The sequence below is a fragment of the Candoia aspera genome, chromosome 1 (assembly GCF_035149785.1).
Source record: "Candoia aspera isolate rCanAsp1 chromosome 1, rCanAsp1.hap2, whole genome shotgun sequence".
Taxonomy (NCBI): domain Eukaryota; kingdom Metazoa; phylum Chordata; class Lepidosauria; order Squamata; family Boidae; genus Candoia; species Candoia aspera.
In genome coordinates, this window is record NC_086153.1 from 122,527,993 (window position 1) to 122,549,006 (window position 21,014).

Consider the following 21,014-nt stretch of genomic DNA (forward strand, 5'->3'; position numbering starts at 1 on the left):
GAGCCTGGTGGAGAATCCCTAGTCAGGTTACTGTAACCAGATACTGAAATGAAAAGACATGCTTGCCATTTAGAAGTCTAGAAAAGACCACTGTCTTTCAATTTCCTTAGCATCGTATAAGGCTTTCTTATTTCTTAATTTTGCATGTGCAATAAGTACAAATCACATCATAGCATGAACTACAGTTCTTCAGAGATGGATCTCATGGCAATAGTGCAATAGTTTGGGGGAAAAGAAGAAAAGAGCATGGCATCCACACATATAAACTACTCAGAAGATAGGGAAGGAAAGAGGTAAAGAAAGCAAGGAAAAGGAAGGAAAGAAACCCAAGTAGATTTTCTTGAATTTTCTCCATCTTTTCTGGGTTACAAAATAAAGGGTATGGGCTTAATGTAACAGCCATATCAATAGTACAAGTTTATGTGTGTCTATTGAGAAATATCTGTCATTTAATTCATTGGGCTTTACCCCAAGGTGCATGGGCATAGGCATGCAGCCCTTACTGCTTATTTTCACTGGCCATCATTAACAAGGAAACACAAATAAATAGTATTTTAATAATTATAATGTTCTTACCAAGATTTAACCCAATCCATAAGAGCTTGCAATAGTTCAGATTAAACCAAAGATATCCCTTCAACACATTCATCATATTAACATAACAACACTAGTATAACAAACATATAGCAATTGGTGTATGGAGAAAATGGGGCATATATACACATTTGATGCATATACTGTACTTTTTTTCTTTTTTAAAAAAGAAGGCTTACCTTTTTCACTGACACTTTCACTTTCTATTTCTACATCATCACAGCTGGTATATTCTGGCGTTGATGCTCCTTCTTCTTCCGAGCTGCTGACTGACATCTGCCTTTTTTTCCCACCACGCTTTGATCTATGAGGCTTTGGAGGAGATGGTCGCACTGATTCTGACTGATCAGAACTAAGGGAATCATTTCTTAGCATGGTTTCCATTTTCTCTCGCTTTGCTTTCCGGCTGAGAATAGCAGAGCTAGGATCTAGGCGAGTCTGTGTTTTAAAGGAATCATGATTTTTGGAATCTAAATGTTCTGTAAGAATCATGCTATGACGGGGTGTTGGTGGGCTATGAGAAATTAATTGTTTAGAAACAGAAATTCTGACATCACCTGTTCTTTCTATTGAATATGTCCTCTGGGCATCCACATGAGATTTTATATCCTGAGCTCCTTGCAACTGTGAATGCTTTCCAAGTTTATTCTCAGGCACCTCAGGTTCCTCAACTTCAGTATGAGGCAAGGCAACATCGCTGTGTCTTCTTTCATGCCGCACTTTTGAAACTTTTGCATGCATACGCATCTGCTGCTCCTCAGGATGGGGTTTCACAGGATACCTTGCAAGATTTGGATCGCTCCTATATCGGGTATATTCATCTTCTTTCCTTTGTTTTTCTTCATTAACTGTCTTGCCTTCCTCAAAATGGGGAGGGAAGTCAGAGTAGTCTTGAGACCTCCCTTTCTCTAATCTTCTACCATCACGCCTTTCTTTACTTCCCTTCTCATCTGTTTGTCCTTCACTCTGCTTTAGTGAACATTTTGGCACACGTTTGCGCTCACCTTTTGCACCTACTTTTCCATTTTGTTCAAAACCTGTGGGTATCTTCTTCCTGATATAATGAGGAGATAGGAGGAGAAATTTATTTATTAATTGATTGATTGATTGATCTAGAAAATGTATATAGCTCCTCATCTTAAATATATAACACTGGACAGTGAGCAATCCATCCAATATAAAGCCCCCCACTGACCAATGAAAATAATCCTGTCCTAACAGCCAGGAACCACGCTGAGACAAGAAACTGGTCTCTAATGTTTTATTGCTTGTACATAACAGGAATCCTAACAAACTGAAGAAGCGTGGGAAAAACCCAGCCATATAAACCCCAAAGGTTAAGGCGGTCCCGATCTGTGTCTCTTTGAATGGCTGCACAATTCCTCAGTGCTACGCATGCGCTTAACAGTCTGGATGGGAGCCCCCTGCTCGCCATCCTTACTCATGACATCTCCTATGCTAGAAAAAATATCTCCATAAAAACAAATACATGTCTATTGGGCTCCCCTAACATCTTGACCCTAATGCTTTGGACAAAAAGCCAGATTTTAACAGGTTTCTGGAAGGCCAAGAGGATCAGAACCATCTGAATCTCAGGGGGAGGCTGTTCCGTAGGGCAAATGCTGCAACAGAGAAGGCGCACTTCCTTGGTCCCACAAGATGGCACTGTTGACAGAACATGCCCATCCTGTTGAATCTGGTGGAATGGTCAGAAACCCTCAAAGATAGAGGATCCCACAAGTAACCTGTCCCTTGTAAGGCTTTGAAGGTGATAATCAGTACTGTGAATTGCACCTGGGAGAATACTGAAACCAGTGCAGCCATGCAGCGGTAGTCTTGCATAGGCAAACTCTGGAGCACCCAAAACTGCACACGCAATTGCATTCTGCATAAATAAAGTAAATAAAATTTTAAATTATTTGTGTAGAATTATCACAGTGCCTGTCTGAAAATTAATGCTAGTCTGCAGCTACTTGATGCTATTTTGATGTCTTTCTTGAAGCAAGAAAACATCCAACATCCGTTAGAAGAATATCTTCAGTGTTATTTCAGTGTGACTGAGTGTAATTACAACTCAGATAAAAACTGCCACTGTATCCTAATCCCAAGTAACCATTGGGTCTTCCAAGAACTCATTCCCTTCCCTGCTGGAAAGAACATCAAGTTCCTGGTCAGCTGACCAACTTCTAGGCAGTGGTTGGGTCAAAGAATCAATATGAACAGGCAGAATATTCAGCCAAGGTTTTCTTTTTAGATTTTTTATCCCACCTTTAAGATTTTTATAAATAACTCAAGGCAGGGGACATACCTAATACTCTTTCCTCCTATTTTCCCCACAAAAACCACCCTGTGAGATGAGTTGGGCTGAGAGAGAGTGATTGGCCCAAAGTCACCCAGGCGGCTTTCATGCCTAAGGCAGGACTAGAACTCAAGGTCTCCTGGTTTCTAGCCTGGTGCCTTAGACCAAACTGGCTCTTGTTTACTACTGTCCTTAATGAAGTTTTGGTCATCAGTGGGCCAAGTTTTTTGGCCTAACAATATTTGGAAGGATGGAAGGAGCAAGACTTGTTACCACTTCAAGTACAGCCATAGTTACATCTGCCTCCTGCTGATGCAGAATAAAATGTTGGATGCTTTTTTTAATGATGACTCCCATGATATATGCCTGCATAGATGCATATTATGAAATTATATTCAGTCCAGGACAATTAATTTTCTAATAGCTTTAATTACACTTTTATAGAAGGTAGAGTTGCTAAAAAAAATCATGTACATATATGTGATATTGTTTTTAAAATTAATCTTAAAAATCTTTTAATTAGGCTAATATGCTATCCAGAACCTTGTAAACCAAGTTAAAGTTACTGATACATTGGTAAATTCTCACATGGATTATTGCAATGTGTTATACTGGAATATCTTTAGAAATATCTGGAAAATGTAGCTGGTTCAAAATATGACAGCGTGCTTGCTAATGAGATTGTTCCAATATAATTATGTTATACTAACGTTTTATGATCTGCTATTGTTCTGAATGTATTCCTAGGCCAAATTTTAAAAGCTGCTATTAACTTTTAAAATCTAAATGTTTTTGAACCATGTTTTCAAAAGGATTCTCTTCTCCCCTTTAAACTTGCCTAGGCTTTGAAACAATCTTTCAATACAAAGGGCACATGAGTTTCTGTATTTATAATACCCCCTCTACTACCTGATCTTATAGTTGTGGTTTTCCCATAATTATATGGGAACAGCCCATTAGCATCAATATTACCTCTCTCTTGGGGGTTCACTTCTAGATCTTGATGCAGTTTGTTTCTGTTCCAGGCCCATAGCTTGTTGTGACACTTCTGGGGTTTTCCTTCTGCTTGCTTGCACACCAGAGGATACTTCTTGTGAAGTTGTGGCTGCTGTGCTTAGGGGTATTTGAGATCGTGACCGTTCCTGAAGCCTTGCTTTCTTTTCTCTGGGTGATTCTGAACCACCACCAGTAGCTGTATCACTCAGTGTTCCATCCTGACTGGATGGCTGTTGAGGACCACTTCCGAAAAACCATGCTCCAGATTTAGTTAGGATCTCTTGTTGCTTCCGGCATAAGTTGCATACCCACATAACCTAGTTATAAAGAAAAACAACAGTCTAAGTATCTGACATTAGTTTCTAAGAACAAGTTTATCTACACATTCACAAAGATTAGATTTTCCTTTGTGAAATTTGTGTTGGATCTCATGCTCAGGACATGTTTATGGAGTATGCTACTTTTGCTCACTATAACCAAATCAAATATATTTAAATGTTTGAGCTTTGTCACACCAAACATTCAGCATTCAAAGAGTTAGTGAAGTATAGTGGTTAAACTATAACTGAGGAGATCCAAATTCAAATTCCACGTGATTATGAAGTAAAACGAATGACCCTGCACTAGGCATTGCTGGTTATAATTCAGGTACACTGCATGCAGGAGGTCCCCTAGTTCAATCCCTGGCATTTTCAGTTTAAGAGATTCATGCACCAGACAATGTAAAAGACCCTTCCTACCACAGATCTTGGAGTTCTGCCATTAGGCAAAAAAGACAAAACTGGGCTTAATCATAAATTGTCTGCTCCGATAATAGACAAGTTTTGATGTTGCCCTAGAAGAGGATAGCATGAAAATAAAAATAAACTTGCAGTCACCCTGATTCTGTAGCTGAATCATACCAATGCAGGATTAGAAAAGATTGGAAGGAATAAAGGAAGACTTATTTTTGGGTAGCAAGCACTGCTCATGTATGATGTGAAGTACAGCTGATCTTTGGGTTATGGTATTCAGACTAGAGACTGTCTTTCATCCATTTAGTTGAATTAACATCTAAACTAATACAGTATAGTGAAATGTTTTTTACCCTTTCAATCAAACATCAAAGGTTTACGTACATTAAAAGTCAACCAATCATTTATATTTCTATCACTCCCAAATGTGACATGCCTCAAGTCTACTATCATACATTTAAACTTAATCAGATTATAACATAGAAGCTTCATTTTAAAAAAAGAAACCAAAGCTCTGCCTTATCTAGAAAAGATTTAAGAAGATCAAAATTTCTTATCACAAGAATAATGATTATATGGTGCCACGACAATTTGACTGCTCACCAGCATTAACTTCCTGGCTCATCACTGTTTTTGCTTTCTTTTTAAAAAATACCCCCCCCCCCTCCAAATAGTGGATATTATACCGTATTTTAAAATTATAAGCTAGCAATAAGGGTCATGAACAAATCTATGAAGTCATACCTATAGCTATCTATACCCTTCTTATGTTCAATGACTTGTCAGTAAATTTAATGGAAAATAGATAGTAAAATGAGATAAATGAAAATAAATGAACATAATACAGTTTCTAAAGAAGAAAAATTATAGACATATGACATATAATATCATGAGAAATCATTTTAAAAAATTGAAGTATTCAAATGTGAAACAGAAAAATAAAGTCAATTGTATATTAATACCGATATTAAGTTATATCATTTCTTATAATTTAAATACATTAAAACAAATATTAATAAATATTTTAAATGGAAAAATTAGTGAAATTAATTAATTTCACTAATGAGAAATCAAATGGTAATGTAAAAGTAATACTACTTTCCATTAAATATTCCAAAATATGTAGTACTCAATATAATTTGGTAATAATGCAAATGAATAATTCTGCAACAGTTATTATAAGGAGCAGCCCAAAGGATAGTTGTTTTGTTAAGAAATGCAAAATAATTTCATACACCCACTGACAATAAAGTTTGGATATAGCCGAGTAAATAAAACCAAATAAGTCTTTAAGAGCATATAATGCATACAAATACTTTTCAAACTAATTGGAAATTTATTATAATTTTATTTCATTATATTGTATTGATTATAATTGAGATCTTTTTATAGAACACTTTGATTAAATATTTAAAGTTGATGTATGAAATGAAAAATCAAATGTGTTTATGTGTTGTTAGAAAAAAAATTTCCATACAAGAAAACAACATACTAACAATACAAAACTTTGTGTGTGTTCATAAAAGGGATTCTCATAAAAATGCACAAAGAGTAAATAACTTATTTACACATGGAGTAAATAAGTTTACTTAAAAAGAAACTCCAGTGAAATAATAGTGAGAAAATCAATAAAAAGCAGGAAGCAACTGAACATTTCTTAAGTTTTAGGAAATGGATAACTGAAAGTAACTTAACATTCTATTGTACAGATGAAAAGTCAATCTGAAATATGATTAGTGATCAATCACTAGGAAAATTAAATGTGTGAATCTGTATTTGAATTGCACATATAACGTCTCATGACCCAGAGAAAGAATCAGAGTGTCATCCAATTCTGTTAAATGCCCCAAACCTAGATTGACTGCTAGCATGCAAGATACTATAATGTATTTCTAATCCAAATTAGCAAATTAAAATGGATTATCTCTTGTGCAGCTGCTTGTAGGAGCTATACACTGTATTGGATACAAAAAATCCAAGCCTACTATTGTATATATTTTTGTGAAAAAGCTTTAATTTTGACATTTTGAACATATGTTTCAGTATAACATTGGGATAGTATTTCTCTTTATCCAATATTTGCGAAACAAGCACAATTTTATTTCTAAATGAATTCATTTCTACATGCTTGCATATTTTTGTACCATTATTTTTTCTTATGGGAATAACTATGTCTACAAAATAACTAAACCAGTCATTACCCAAATATACATTTAACCACACAGACACAATTTTCTTAAAAAACCAAACACCTAGAAATGCAAATGCCATGCTTACAGCTATTAACTTGAGCATTTACACACACATACCATCTCTTTTAAATGAAAAAAATCTACATTATACTCACATGTTACCAACTCTGCTTAGGAATGTCATCAGAGCTTAGTTACTCACTATATGCTCAGTTGAACTACATTCTGTCCAGATGGGTGGGGTGGATAGAGACAAAAGCCCTTCCTCAAAAGAGTGGAAAATAAAGCTTTGAAGTGATATAATGGTTTTGGTGAGAAAGCTGCTTACTGAAAAATATTTAGTAGGGCAGTATGTGGTGCAAGCCATCTAAGCAGCATGCAGGAATTATATCCTGATTGAAAATACTGGGCCATAATCCAAACTAATCTAAATTAAAGCAGGCCTGTGTAATATTATTTTAACAATCCACAGATGTTAAACAACCAATAAAAATACTGATGAGGGATTATAATCCCTTCATGTGGCTTCTGAACACAACTCACCAGGAACTGGAGGAAAGGTCCTGTTGATTTTTTTTAAAAAAATTCATTCCAATGACTCAATAGATGGACAGAAATATGTGTGCAATTCACTCTTTTTCTCAATTGTGCTTGATGCAGCATTCAGCCATAAATTCTTTCATTTCATAACTGTCCAGATCAGAAGTACTCCAGCCTGTGTGTAGAACTGCATTGCTAGCATGGTGAAACATATCAGTCTGTGCTCAACTGGACAAGAATTGTTCATGTTCAAACTAAACGTTAAATTCAAGCAGACAGGATCCCATTTTGGCAGCATCAAGAATTCTCACACAAGCCCATATTAAAGTATATAGGGTGGTAAAAACATGCTTCTGAAGGCTAAAAGCTTGAGCTTATGTGAACAGCCCATGGTATTTCAGTCACATCTACATACAAGCAGCACACTTACTGTCTCTGGCCCTTCCAACAGTGGTCCGTGGCTAGCAGATACATTATTCCTGTACTAATACAATATGAAGACACAACTTGAAAATGATTGCAGAGTTATGACAAAAGCATATGACATAAATAAGATAGCATTTGCAATTTTTATGTTCAAATGCTCTCTACACAAATTAGAATTAAACAAAACATAATATTTAAGTAATTTTCTACTCTGTTGGTTTATAGAAAGAGCCTACAGTATAGCATTGATGGAATCTTGTGCGCCACCAGATATTATTGGTCTAATTCTTGCTCCCTGCTATTTTGGGTTTTGATGTAGTTGCATGTTATATCTGTTTGTTAAAAGAGTTCTACAAGATCTCAGATATAGAAGAGGCTGGATACTCGTAACTGCCCCCTCATCTTTCACTGTCTTTGTTTGGACAACACAGAAAATGTGGCATATGATGACTTGGGAACATGCTCAGAGGCTTCTTCCAGCTATGAAAGAACAAAACATGGGTTCCACCTCCAGCTTGTTCATGCCAGAAGAAGTGATGATACCACATTCAAACAATGCAGCAACTTCAAAACAAATCATTCTGCCTGGGAACAAGATCCCCCACCCTGGGTATCTGCTATTAAGCCATAAACCAGATTTGTCATGCTTCCAAATGCTCTCTGGACAGAGCGTGTATGACTCTGAACCTGTACAACATTTCAGAGGATATATTCTACAACATATCTGAAGTTCTGCTAAAGCTCTAAGAATCAAATTTACTATTTATGGAATTACTATGAGCATTGGCCTTTGATTCCAACTAGTTTTATGCAGTATGCATTTTCCACACTTCTTTTGGCTGTATTATTATTTTATTACTAGCCAAAATTAGTAAACTGCTATTAAATTGAATGTCATCAAACTAAAGTATGCCAGAATCGTGCAGAATTTCTGCATGGGTTATATTTCTTTTCATAGCCATTTCCAGCATTTAAGTGATGGCAAAAACACACCATGTTGTAAAGTATATAAAGCAGTTTTTGTTATAGTGCAAGGATTCAATGCCAGTACTACTGATCGTATTTGTTCAAAGTGGCAGAAAGTTTTCTAAAAATAAAATGTAATAGGAGATGCATATCTTTATTAATTAGATTTAATCTTCTCCAATGATTCTGAAATATTATCAGTCAAAATGCAGTTACCTACTAGAAGCAGGAAAGCTAATTCAACAGTATTAAATCTTTCCAGACATCTTACCATTGGCCCCTCATAGCATCTTGTGACACACAGTTCCTGCACATCCCCCCTGCCCTTCCTTCTATCCCATTTCAATTAAAGCCTCTTTTTGGAACATTGTCAAGAGTTAACCATTCATGCTCAGCAAAAGTAACTTCAAATTGGAACAAGTGAAATGAAAAGAAAGATGAGTAGGGGCAGATGTTTATTAGGAAACTGAAAGGCTCAGAATGGAAATGTCACCTTCTACTGCCTTTTGAAAGGAGACAGAGCTGAAGAAAATATTACAGAGAGAAGAGGGAAGCAGTGTGGTGATTATGGAGTGGTAGAAAGTGATACGAAATATCACTTGTTTGCAGGTCATTTTGTGAATGTACAGTATGTGCAAACTCTCTCAAGCCAGTTATATGACAGGGAGCTTCCACAATATGCCCCTAAAATTCCAAATCTATCCATTATCTAAAAATAGGTTTTGCCTACCCCTGCTACAAACAGCATGAATCCTCTTTCTTTAGAGAAGCAGGTACTCATAGTGAATGCTATGAGTCCATTTTATGATGCTAAGCTATCTTCCTTAAGGAACATCCTCCTTCCCATAGTTAATACTGTTTTCCCTTTCCTACACTGTCTGGAAACACAGTTTGGAGCCCATGAGTATCTGTTTTGTGACTGAATGTGAATCAATTTTTGCTTATTTATATTGAACTGCATTTAGCCCATTTATTGTATTGCCCAATTTATTGCCCATCCTTATTGTTTGGAACTATTTTTTTAGAGGCATTCATTACCTCTTTTAGTTCGAATTATTCTACATATTCTTATAATCAGCACATGTAGTCACTAATTGTTTATCCCTACCATCAGTTCATTAATGAACAAGTTTAAAAAAACAGATTCCATTAGAGATCCATGGGGTACCCCACACTTTATATCTCTCCATATAAAAGAATGGCAGCCAGGTCAGAAAGGCTGTACTAGTTGCACTTAAACATTAGTGAGCTCAATACAGTTAAATCTAGGCCAGTATGCATTGAACTACAGTCATGCACCTCCCCGCCAAAGTTCACATTTTAAGGTAGCAAAGTGCTTCTCCTTGAAAAATTAATAATCCTTTTCATTTTACTGTAAAAAATATTTAAAAATAAAAAATGGATATCTTAGTAACCCAAATGGCATTTGACAAGGCACAACTAGAAGTTAAACGCAACTCAGTAGTTGCTATATCTAATTAAAAATCCTCATATTGAGTTGTGAATCAGAAGAGGAGAACACTTACAACTGTGAGTCCTTCAATTTTAATTTAAAACTCCCAGTCCAATCCCTACACAAATAAACTTTTGTAAGATTATTACCTAATATGTTTAATTTACCAGTTTTATCAGCTAAAATACATATCTTTGCTGCATTGTCATGGTGGAACCCAATTTCATTACTAGCTAATAGAAACTAGAGAGTGCTTTTTAAAAAATGCTATAAATAAATAAAATAACATTAAAAGATTCTTAAGTGATCAGTTAGAACTTGGCATGCCCAGTTAGATAAATCTATTAGTATTCTATTTATGTATACTGAATTTTACAAATTAAATCTAAATAAATTAGACTATAAAACTCTGTATCACTTCTTATAATAGGAAATAATCCTGTTAGATATTGCCAGAGTTGTCTGAAGGATTAAAGAGCTTCTACTCTGAGCAATAATTCTTGGAGTCTCTGACACAAACATTTAGTGCATCCAAGAGCTATTAACTGCATAGCCTGTACACAGTAGTGATTTAGGTGTGATCTATATATACTGCTCTCCTAATGCTGTTTTACAGTGGTGTGATGGAGCATGGACTGGGAATGAGTGAAGATCCCCATAGCATTCAATACATAAGACTTAGATTAAGATTACCAACACAGGTACAGACTGTGATGTTTACCTATCAGTAACCTAAGCAATAGTCTCTCCATCTTGCCTAGGTTAAAATTTAGTTTGATTTTCCTCACCCATTTTATCATTTACGTAAGACATCTGTTCCCACTGTCTTCCTAGAAAAAAAAGGAAAAGGGAGGCTGGTATTCACATAGCCACTGTTTTCATCTCCAAACCCTCTTAAACCAATCCACATAGATGCACAATTATCCTGACTTTCTTACAATGCTGTGAATTGCTCATATGTTAACCAACACTTCCTCCAACAGACCAATATGGAACTGCAAAAACTGGCATCCATCCAGTAATCCATCCAGTAATAGGAAATGTTTCATCGTCAAGCTCTAGGACTTGAGCTGCAAAACTTCACTAGCAGAATGAACTTCTGCATTACTACCGGCCTGGAAATTAACTGGGAAGCACACAGCCCATCCACAAGCAGTTCAAACTCTGCATGTGTACAGTACCTATAGGATAGCAGTGTAATTGAATATCACTCTCAACTCACAGTTTAATATAGCCCTTAACTAGCATAAGATCTCTCCCAGCATTCCTTAAGTTAAATGATAAAGCATAATAGCAGTCAGCTAAGACTGACTCTATAATGACAAGGACCAGTGCTCCTCTGAACAGAGTTGGCCAAAATAATGCTGAAGGACCCCAAGAGATCCATCATTGTGCATCTTCTAATGAAAAATCGTCAATTAGAGCATCCAAGGCAGCATGAGCTCAGATGAAATTCAGGCTGAAATGGAACTATATAAAGATCGATCAAAAATACTTAAGTTGTCTTGATTACTATGCTCTACTTTCATATCTTAAATAAACCGCAGAGATAAGAACCCAACTGAAAATTATTAGAATGGTTTTACTGTTATTTGGCTAATAAATATACAAATATTTGTTAATCCATTTACAAACATTCTTTGAAAGATGAGGATCCTTTTTTGAGTTCCCTCCAAAACTTTGCGAATGAGTCTAATTCTGTCCTTTGATCTCTCTATGAGACCCATGAGAAAGAAAAAGAAAATACCTTTTGTAAGGTGTCTACTTTATAATTAGAGATGAATAAAGTACTGTGGCTGATCCAATTTAAGAATGAACTTTAGTCAAGAGTAAAACATAATTCAACTATGATCAAACTGGACACATCAAATACAGAACTCTAAATAGACTTGATTCCCACCATGATTTTTTAAAATACACATCAGGCAAAGAATGTATCATCTACTTCATTATTAACATTAGCATGTTTCACAAAATATACTACAGTGAATTACAGTATGATTTTGTTTCTATTCAGGCTGATATCATTAATGGGTCAAACCTTCTAACGACCTGTTCAATAAATTAGCAAAATCAGTGCTTAAGTATAAGCCATTCTGAACTTAGTGAAAACAGATAGTAAAGCTGGACTATTTCCCATTACTGCCAGCTCTGTGCTTTATGGATCTTGTTATAAGCAGTGTCCATATTTGCTTTTTGAAAATGATGTGTAGATGTAGAGCTAGGTAGAGTAGGTAGACTAAGAAATACTATCTCTTGAAATAGTATTTCATATATAGTGATACACAACCACATTCACATGCCAGTTCATAAAATAACTTTTTTTTTCTGGTTTCACTATCTTGCTCTTGTAGTTTTTATCCCATTGTTATCTTAGCAATCATATTATTTTCATAAAGTCTGTTTTGTTTTTTTGCCAGATACATGGACTTGAAAAATTAATAAACAGAAGCTGTCCTGTAGGGCAGGGAACAACTGGGGTTTTTTTTTCCTGCCATGGTGCGAGATTGCTGAGATTCGAAAGTAGACGAAAACCTCCTGTTCACTCAGTAGTCTAGTTCAGTAGTCTAACCGCTCTATAGCCCTGACTGCTGACCTTTGAGACTAGCTAAACTGAACAATGATAGAGGGAATAGGAGCAATCACAATGGACTGTGTTTGTATTTCTTGCCTCATAATTTAACAGAGTTTGAGAAAAAAAGTAGACTCAGGAGATATGAGCCTCACAACACACATTCCCTAGACCTTAAAATTACTCCAAGGTAATTTTAAGATGTGGAAAACTCAAAGCCTCTACAGTTTAAAGAGTCCTCAGAGAGGTAAGTAATTAAAATAGAATGAAGGCTTTTCCCTGCAGTCTTCCTTAATGCTGCCCCCAGGCTCCTTAAAATGCAATGTGGTTAGAGTTTTCAAAGACTAAACATCTTGGATTTGTGAGGACCAAGAGATGCATATTCCACAGCACATTTCTCCCAACCCTAATTCCATTCCCCTGCCAGAATAGTATGAGCTTTTTGTTGTTGTTTATTCATTTAGTCGCTTCTGACTCTTCGTGACTTCATGGACCAGCCCACGCCAGAGCTTCCTGTCGGTCGTCAACACCCCCAGCTCCCCCAGGGACGAGTCCGTCACCTCTAGAATATCATCCATCCATCTTGCCCTTGGTTGGCCCCTCTTCCTTTTGCCTTCCACTCTCCCCGGCATCAGCATCTTCTCCAGGGTGTCCCGTCTTCTCATTATGTGGCCAAAGTATTTCAGTTTTGCCTTTAATATCATTCCCTCAAGTGAGCAGTCTGGCTTTATTTCCTGGAGGATGGACTGGTTTGATCTTCTTGCAGTCCAAGGCACTCTCAGAATTTTCCTCCAACATCACAGTTCCAAAGCATCGATCTTCCTTCTCTCAGCCTTCCTTATGGTCCAGCTCTCGCAGCCATATGTTACTACGGGGAACACCATTGCTTTAACTATGCGGACCTTAGTTGTCAGTGTGATGTCTCTGCTCTTAACTATTTTATCGAGATTTGTCATTGCTCTTCTCCCAAGGATTAAGCGTCTTCTAATTTCCTGACTGCAGTCAGCATCTGCAGTAATCTTCACACCTAGAAATACAAAGTCTTTCACTGCTTCTACATTTTCTCCCTCTATTTGCCAGTTATCGATCTAGCTGGTTGCCATAATCTTGGTTTTTTTGAGGTTTAGCTGCAAGCCCGCTTTTGCACTTTCTTCTTTCACCTTCATCATAAGGCTCCTCAGTTCCTCTTCGCTTTCAGCCATCAAAGTGGTATCATCTGCATATCTGAGATTGTTAATGTTTCTTCCAGCGATTTTAACTCCAGCCTTGGATTCCTCAAGCCCAGCATGTCGCATGATGTGTTCTGCATACAAGTTGAATAGGTAGGGTGAGAGTATACAGCCCTAACGTACTGCTTTCCCAATCTTAAACCAGTATGTTGTTCCGTGGTCTGTTCTTACTGTTGCTACTTGGTCGTTATACAGATGCTTCAGGAGGCATACAAGATGATTTGGTATCCCCATACCACTAAGAACTTGCCACAATTTGTTATGGTCCACACAGTCAAAGGCTTTAGAATAGTCAATAAAACAGAAATAGATGTTTTTCTGAAACTCCCTGGCCTTTTCCATTATCCAGAGGATATTGGCAATTTGGTCCCTAGTTCCTCTGCCTTTTCTAAACCCAGCTTGTACATCTGGCAATTCTCACTCCATAAATTGCTGAAGTCTACCTTGCAGGATCTTGAGCATTACCTTACTGGCATGTGAAATGAGTGCCACTGTTCGATAGTTTGAACATTCTTTAGTGTTTCCCTTTTTTGGTATGGGGATATAAGTTGATTTTTTCCAATCTGATGGCCATTCTTGTGTTTTCCAAATTTGCTGGCATATAGCATGCGTTACCTTGACAGCATCATCTTGCAAGATTTTGAACAGTTCAGCTAGGATGACGTCGTCTCCTGCTGCCTTGTTATTAGCAATTCTTCTTAAGGCCCATTCAACCTCACTCTTCAGGATGTCTGGCTCTAGCTCACTGACCACACCGTCAAAGCTATCCCCAATATTGTTATCCTTCCTATACAGGTCTTCTGTATATTCTTGCCACCTTTTCTTGATCTCTTCTTCTTCTGTTAGGTCCTTGCCATCTTTGTTTTTGATCATACCCATTTTGGCCTGGAATTTACCTCCAATGTTTCTAATTTTCTGGAAGAGGTCTCTTGTCCTTCCTATTCTATTGTCTTCTTCCACTTCCATGCATTGCTTGTTCAAAAATAACTCCTTATCTCTTCTGGCTAACCTCTGGAATTTTGCATTTAATTGGGCATATCTCCCCCTATCACTGTTGCCTTTTGCTTTCCTTCTTTCTTGGGCTACTTCTAGTGTCTCAGCAGACAGCCATTTTGCCTTCTTGGTTTTCTCTTTCTTGGGATGTATTTTGTTGCCACCTCCTGAACAATGTTGCGAACTTCTGTCTATAGTTCTTCAGGGACCCTATCTACTAAGTCCAGTCCCTTAAATCGATTCTTCACCTCCACTGCATATTCCTTAGGAATATTAGTGAGCTCATATCTAGCTGATCTGTGGGTCTTCCCTAATCTCTTTAGTCTGATCCTAAATTGTGCAAGAAGAAGTTCGTGATCGGAACTACAGTCAGCTCCAGGTCTTGTTTTTACCGACTGTATAGATGTCCACCACCTTTGGCTGCAAACAATGTAGTCAATCCGATTTCGGTGTTGTCCATCTGGTGAAGTCCATGTATAAAGCCGTCTCTTAGGTTGTTGGAAGAGAGTGTTTGTTATGCAGAGTGAGTTGTCTTGGCAAAATTCTATCAGCCTATGTCCTGCTTCGTTTTGTTCTCCCAGGCCATGCTTACCTGTAATTCCAGGTGTCGTTTGACTGCCTGCCTTAGCATTCCAGTCTCCCGTGATGAAAATAACATCTCTTTTAGGTGTGTTGTCCAGTAGGTGCTGCAGATCCTCATAGAACTGCTCTACTTCAGCTTCTTCAGCATCTGTGGTTGGGGCGTATATTTGGATCACTGTGATGTTAGATGGCTTGCCCTGAATTCAAATTGAGATCATTCTATCATTTTTTGGATTGTATCCAAGCACTTGACTATTAATTATGAAGGCTACTCCATTTCTTCTGTGGTCCTCTTGTCCACAGTAGTAGATCTGGTGGTCATTTGGTGTGAAGTGGCCCATTCCAGTCCATTTCAGTTCACTGACGCCCAAAATGTCTATCTTTAATCTTGACAGCTCACCAATAACCACATCCAATTTGCCCTGGCTCATAGATCTTACATTCCAGGTTCCAATGGTGTGTTGATCCTTAGAACATCGGATTTGCCGTTCACCACCAGCACCGTCGGCCGCTAGCCGTCCTTTCGGCTTTGAGCTAGCTGCGTCATCACGTCTGGGGCTAGTTGAACTCATCCTCTGTTCCTCCCCAGTAGCATTTTGACCATCTTCCAACCTGGGGGTCTCATCTTCCGATGGTATACCGACATATCTCTGGTTGTACTGATCCATTTAGTTTTCACGGCAAGAATACTGGGGTGGGTTGCCATTACCTTCCCCAGGGATCGCATTTAGTCTGACCTCTCTGTCATGACCTTCCCGTCTTGGGTGGCCCTTCACAGTTTAGCTCATGGCATCACTGAGGTGCTCAAGCTCCAGCACCACGACAAGGTAACGATCCTTTGCTGAAGATAGTATGAGCTACTGCCAGCTTAATCAAATCAATTGTTCCCCACTGACTATGACTTGGTTCTTTTTGGCCTGTTCCTGCATAATGGGGGAGAAGTGAAAGCAGGCACCAAATTCCTGTTTTATTATCAGGCTAATGGATTCCACAAAAAAAACCTCTCTACAAGTTCAATATTAGATGGAACACATGGGCCCAAGGAAGTGTCTCAATACACTTCCACAATCTCTGACACAACTTTTTCTATTCAAGGTATCAGCTAACCCAAAACAGGAATTTTGCAGCACTGATCCGGTCTCAGACTGGGGGATTTCAGGAACCGCTTTTTTTTCTCTTTCTTTTATCTAGGCTTCAAAAATATCCTCTCCCCCCTCCATGTTGGATAGAACAAATTTATCTGGTTGGAGCTGCTCAGAGAATTTCACGAATTTTGCTGTCCATACATAACATATCTCACTTTCCATAAAGCTACACAGAGAAAAGCATCTATAGCAAGAGAAAAGTCCACTGTAAGTATTTATGGCTTACAACTATTACAAATTGTAAGAATATTACTGCCTTAATATTGCATAGGATAATAAATGGCAAGTTCTTTAAGGAATTAAGTACTGATTCCCATGTTATTAAAGTCAAAAGTTAACCATATCTCATTAATAATAGAATATGCTATATAGAACAGAAAAATACCTTATATGAAATAATCATTTTTCTGGTTTACAGCACTTTGAGCTACATCCAGTTCACCCCAAACAGTGTATTTTTTTTCCCTTTGCCATGAATACAACATCAGCAATGTTGCACAGAACCCTTAATACTAAATAAATGAAAAAGTCTCCAATCCTACACAGAAAGGCAAATACTATCAAACTGTGCTATAATATACTTCAAAAAGAAATTCACTCTTATTTTCAAGGTGTTACCAACCTCCTCTCCCCCGCTTCCTTTATATCACATTCATAAAAAAGGAACACAGCCCAGAATTTCACCCAATCCTCCCGAATGGAAGAGAAAAAAACATTATGAACATATACAAAAATCCTATGCAATGCCCAACTTCACCACCGGAGTTGACAATTCACCTGAAACCAATCCTGGAGATTGCTCCCACCTCACCCATTAATTTATGCATGTGATACTCTTGAAAATATGTATGTAAACGTTTGTGTATGCATGTACACAAGCACACATACATATACAAGGCACACATACACATACACATAGGGAAAAAAATATATTCACATAGAGAGGGGGGGGGGGAGAGAAGCCCCATTTTGATTAAATTCATCAGGCAAACAGCCCCTCTCATGGCCAGTCAGGGGCATTTTGGCTTTTCAGTACATTTTCAGTGATCTGCAACTTTGTCCAGTTCTCTGTTTTCAATAGTTTATTTTTATTGCCACCAATACAAAGATAATGGGGATGTGGAATGTGAAATTAGACTAAGAAATAATGGAAAGGAATTGGAAGCCGAACTAATGGACGCAAGGGATCTGGCTTATCTATGCACTTGCCAGGAGGCTGGAGAAGGGCTGGGGGCTCTGTTATCTGTTCCCAGATGTGCCTGTGATCAGTGCCTGACTGTGGTGGGGAAGGCTATGTGACTAACCAAGCTTCCCTAACCACAAGGCACTGACCTCTAGCTAATTACCATTTCTCCACCCCAAGGCAATTTAGGGGAAAACATAGAACATGCTAAGAACTATTATGGGATACCATGTGGGATGCATGTTGTATGTGAAGAAACTGCGCAAGTGCTGAAATAGTTAACCAATAAGAAGCTTTGATCTGCTGATTAACTGTTTTGATAACTGTCAAACTGTACAAAATTGTCACTCGCAATGTGCTTGGGGTCATTCCCTCTTAATGGGGAGACCCTATTTCTGTTGAGGTTTTCCTACTAATAGATTAAGACTGCTATTGTGCCTAATCATTTTGGCCGGGTTAAAAGGTTGTATTAGATTGTCTCCTCTCACGTGCTTCATGCAAAATAGCCTGGGGGAGGAAACCTGCCCGGACTTGTTCTTACTTCCTCTTTTTTCTCTGCCGGCAATGTAGGCAAGCAAGGCTTGCTCCAAAGGGAGCTAAGTCCTTTAAATGTTTTGCTTTTGTTTTTGCTTTCTGTAAATAATTTTTATAGAAATGCTTGGTGTGTGACTTTTTTGACCTCTCCTGGGCTAAAGGCTTTCCCAGCATCTGCCAACAGGTTATGGGCCCAGTGAGCAATGCCCAGTAAAACCCAGAGAGAAAAGAGAGATCAACTCCACACCTCATGCACAATTTAAAGGCAGGTAGCAAAGACCTGTGAAGATTGTCTTTGGAGCCACCTGGAGATTTTCCAGCAACTGCCAGTCTACAGGACAAAGAAGCCAGCTGAGGTGACTTGCAAAAGAAGGAAGAAGCCATGGCTACCTCCCAGCCCTCAGCGATGCCTCTGGAGCGCCTATCAGAGACCAACTATTTGAATTGGGCCCTGAAGATGGAGATGTATCTTCGCAGAGAGAATCTTTGGCTGCCAATTGGTGAGCAAACCCCCCAAAATCCCAGTGCTGAATGGCTGAGACAGGATGAGCGGGCTAGAGCCACCATTATCTTGGGAGTTGAGGACAATCAGCTAGTCCACGTGCGAGGCATGCAGCCTGCAAAGCAACTTTGGGACGCTTTGAGAGACTTATATGTAAAGGCAACAGCAGGGAGTAAAGTTACTCTGACGAAAAAGCTGTACAGAGCCTACCTTGCAGAAGGAGAAAGCCTTCCTGAGCACCTGCATTATATTCAGCAGCTGTTTGTTGAGTTGCAGGAGAGAGGAATGGAATTTACACCTCTCACAAAATCCTATATCCTCCTGTCCTCACTGAATGAAACGTGGGACACGCTGATTTGTACCCTGGAGGCTATGCCTGAAGCAGACCTCACCCCATCGTATGTTACACAGCGCTTACTCGCTGAATGGGAGAAGAGAGAGGAAAGATCCCCCCCCATCTCTTCTGGAAAGCTGCAAGACCAGAAAATGAGGGAAAAGAAGGGAAAGGAACCTGAGGCCACAGCGCTAGCAAGCCAGCGATGCTTCACTTGTGGTTCAGCTGGACATTTGCAAAGAGACTGTGCCTTGAGACCCAAGAGTAGAAAGACAGAGCAGAAGAACACAAGGGCAACACAGAAGAAGGCTCTTCAGACAACCCAAATTGTACAGGTTGCTGAGAAGGGTAATTCTGATGTATGGGTGTTAGATTCTGGAGCCAGTTGTCATTTATGTAATTGTAAAAGCTCTTTTGTGTCACTGTCTAAAACTGAAAGACAAAGTGTATCTTTGGCTGATGGGTCTGTGACCAAAATTATGGGACAAGGTGACTTGTATTTATCCTACTTAGGAGAAACTGTAAAAGATGTGTTGTATGGGCCAAATTTACAATCAAGCCTTTTATCTGTGGCACAATTGGCTGCAACAGGGTATATCATAACATTTAAGAAAAATGGTTGTAAGATACGTAAACATGGGAAATTGTGTGCTACTGGTATGTTAAAAGACTCCTTGTACATTGTGCAAAATGCAAGGAAGCCAAGCTGCAAGGCTGCAGTTGGCAACACGCCATATCATGACCAATGTGTACACCTGATGCACAGGAGATTTGGTCATGCTAATTTCAAGTATATAGCACAAATGTCACAGCTGTGTGCTGATTTAAAGATAAAACCCTGTGATAAATACTTAGACTGTGTAGTTTGCAAAGAATGCAAAACACTAAAAGCTCCTGTAAGCACAGTGACAGAGTTACAACTAGACCTTTGGAAATTGTACAGTCTGACATTATTGGTCCTTTTGCTCCAAGTCTTGGACAAGCAAGGTATGCAATGACCATCACTGATGATTTCTCAAGATACACATTTATCTACATCTTAAAACATAAAGATGAGGCATTTGAGAAATTTAAAAGTTTTGTGACATGGGCAAATGGAAAATTCCCTAGGCCTGTATCTGCACTCCAATGTGATAGAGGAGGAGAATACCTTTCTCACAAATTCAGAAGGTTCCTAGTGGAAAAGGGGATAGAACAAATTCTTTCTAACCCGTACACCCCTCAGCAAAATGGTGTTGCTGAAAGAAAGGGCAGAACCTTGCAAAATGCGATGGAATGCATGTTAAAAGATTCACGATTATGTTTTAAGTTCTGGGGAGAGGCAATATCGACTGCCACTTATGTTCAGAACAGGTTGTTTAACTCTATGATTCAGGACACTCCATTCCATTTGTTTTATGGTGTGAAACCAAAGGTAAGCCATCTTAGAGTGTTTGGTAGCACTGCATGGGTTCACATTCCAAAACAGCAGAGAAGGAAAGGAGGCCCCACAACAAAGAAAGCCATCTTTGTTGGCTATGAACAAAGCCAGAGGAGCTACAGGTTCATAATGGGAGAGAAATTAATAATTAGCAAAAGCGCTTCTTTTGCTGAACAAAACTGGGGGAGATTAAACTCTAGCTCTCCAGTTGAACTGACCACCACAAGAGAACAGCAAGGATTTGCTGATGGTGATCTTATGCCTGATGATGACATTAAACCAGAAAAGCAAACTGAAGATCTGTCTGATGAGACAGATGC

The 21,014-nt window shown here is 38.4% G+C and overlaps 1 protein-coding gene across 5 annotated transcripts in view; it reads right to left on the bottom strand.

Annotated features, from left to right (window-relative positions):
• Positions 1-21,014, bottom strand: part of RIMS1 (regulating synaptic membrane exocytosis 1) — a 279,319-nt gene that overhangs the window by 140,483 nt on the left and 117,822 nt on the right. For all 5 annotated transcript variants that reach the window (XM_063313122.1, XM_063313105.1, XM_063313140.1 and 2 more), the window contains exons 3-5: positions 7,786-7,839; positions 3,866-4,206; positions 774-1,648 (exon numbers count right to left, since the gene is read on the bottom strand). In XM_063313122.1, the coding sequence (XP_063169192.1) occupies positions 774-1,648; positions 3,866-4,206; positions 7,786-7,839 (1,270 nt within the window). The remainder of the gene's footprint in view (positions 1-773; positions 1,649-3,865; positions 4,207-7,785; positions 7,840-21,014) is intronic.